At 42.8% G+C, this 2057-nt stretch overlaps 1 protein-coding gene across 1 annotated transcript in view; it reads right to left on the bottom strand.

Annotated features, from left to right (window-relative positions):
• The window catches only part of WDR93 (WD repeat domain 93), a gene marked incomplete at its 3' end in the record, with an annotated part of 119498 nt that extends 118064 nt beyond the window's left edge, over positions 1–1434 (bottom strand). Inside the window, exons 1-2 of the mRNA XM_007946106.2 lie at positions 1420–1434; positions 293–628 (exon numbers count right to left, since the gene is read on the bottom strand). Coding sequence (XP_007944297.2) covers positions 293–628; positions 1420–1434 — 351 coding nt within the window. The remainder of the gene's footprint in view (positions 1–292; positions 629–1419) is intronic.
• Between the last annotated feature and the right edge of the window lie 623 nt (positions 1435–2057).

Raw genomic sequence — 2057 nt, forward strand, 5'->3', positions numbered from 1 at the left:
CCTACTTCCGTAGTGATACTGCCTCGGAAACCCAAGGAGGGGTCGCTATGAGTCGGGGCCGACTCGACGGCACATAACAACAACAACAACAATATGATCTTCAGTTAACCAGAATACCATAATTACCAGATCCATTTTAATCAATATTAGCATGTCTATAATCTTTCAAAATGGCACCCATCTTATTGAACGAAGGTTTCTGATAGGAAGGCTTTCCCTGGATCAGGTGTTTTCATTTATTAACAGTCAACTAAGAAACAAAGACTCTTGGTCTCAGCCTCCTGATCGTTACCTTAATCTCTACAAGTGGAGAATAGATGATGGGCTGAATCCGACTGAGCTCAGCTTCCCTTGATGCCTCCCTCTCCTCTATAATTTCCCATGACCGGTCAAACAGAAGGTTCACCAGCTTGTTGATCATTCGATAAGGCTGAGGCAGGGAATCCAGTTCCTGATCTGGATCCTTGAAGCCATAATCCTCTTCATCATCCTTAGACCAGTCCTTCTCTGATGTGGAGGGCACCTCCAGCGGTCCCTTTTGTGTATAAATGGGTCGCTTCATCTTCCAGGTCTGATTTTCTTTAGGGGATGACAACACAAAAGCAGCACTGGGAATTTCTATGACACTCTAAAAAGCAGATAAAGGAAGTAAGCTAAGGCATTCTGAGAAAAAGAGAAGCAACTGGAAGACAGCACACCATTTTCTCCAGCACAACAGCCCATAAACCAAAATCATACCCACTGCCAGTGAGTCAATTCCAACACAAAGCGACCCTACAGGACAGAGAAGAACAGTCCCCCAGGGTTCCAAATCTGTAGATCTTTATGGAAGCAGACTGCCTCATTTTTCTCCTGTGGAGTGGCTAGTGGGTTCAAATTGCTGACTTTTGGTTAGCAGCCAAATGCTTTAACCACTAGGTCCCCAGAGGTTCACAATAGCCCATGGACACTATTTATTTCAGAGACTGACACTTTCCTTATTCATCAAAGGATTGTACCACACTACTAGGACATGCTCTTCTTATTAAGGTTGTCAGCAGAGATAGATATTGATAGGTCTGGTAGCATAGTGCCTAAGGCATTTGACTGCTAACCAGAAGGCTGGCAGTTCAAACCCACCAACTACTCCTTGGAAGGAAGATGAGGCAATCTACTTCCATAGTGATACTGCCTTGGAAACCCAAGGAGGGGTCGCTATGAGTCGGGGCCAACTTGACAGCACATAACAACAACAACAACAACATGCCAACCCAAGATGGCATATGCTATAACAGGAGAGAAATTTGGGATCCTTGTCTTCCTTCACCTCCTCATAAAAGAGTAGTTGTCTTCCTGTCCCAAATAGAGTCCACCCTCCCTCCCACAACTTAAGTCTTCTGCTGTTTTTCCATCTCTGCAAATGGCTACACTCAAGCTAACCAGGCAGTCAGCCATGACTCTCTAGCCTTCCTTTCCCTCCACCCTCCAACTGGAGGCCAGTTCATGTACTTCCAATCCTTGCTGTTTAATTTGCTTCCTTCTCTATTCCCACTACTGCCATCCAGGAGTTCTGTAGGCACAGTACTCAGGACCTATGAGATTTTTCAGAGGTCTACAGAAATGTTTGAGACATAAAAATAAATTTTATTGACTTGAAGAAAAGAATAAGATCAAAATAATTAAATACTTAAAAAAATGTTTACAATTTATAACCTCCACTCTGTGTATGTAAATGGAATGAATTATCTGTACTTTAGAAAACTCGAAATTGTACAAATTATAAAAAGGTATTCAACATCAACATGTTACCAAAAAAAAAAAAGGCATTTAATATAGTATACATCTTAAGATGCTTACTATGTAGTGGGGTAGAATCTTACAATGGGCCTGGGGCCCATGAAAGTCTTACAAAGGCCCTAAAGTCATCATCTCTACTCACCTGGATGATTGCACAAGCCCCTACCTAGGCTCCTGGTGGGCAGCCTTAGCCATCTATCCTTTCTCCACACTGTACCAGAATGACTTTTCCAAATCTGTCACTCTTTTAACAGTTCCACCATTGCTGAGCTAGAGTCGTC

Source organism: Orycteropus afer, unplaced genomic scaffold (genome assembly GCF_000298275.1).
Source record: "Orycteropus afer afer isolate SDZICR_OR568_19922 unplaced genomic scaffold, OryAfe1.0 scaffold00150, whole genome shotgun sequence".
In the NCBI taxonomy this organism is placed as follows: Eukaryota; Metazoa; Chordata; class Mammalia; order Tubulidentata; family Orycteropodidae; genus Orycteropus; species Orycteropus afer.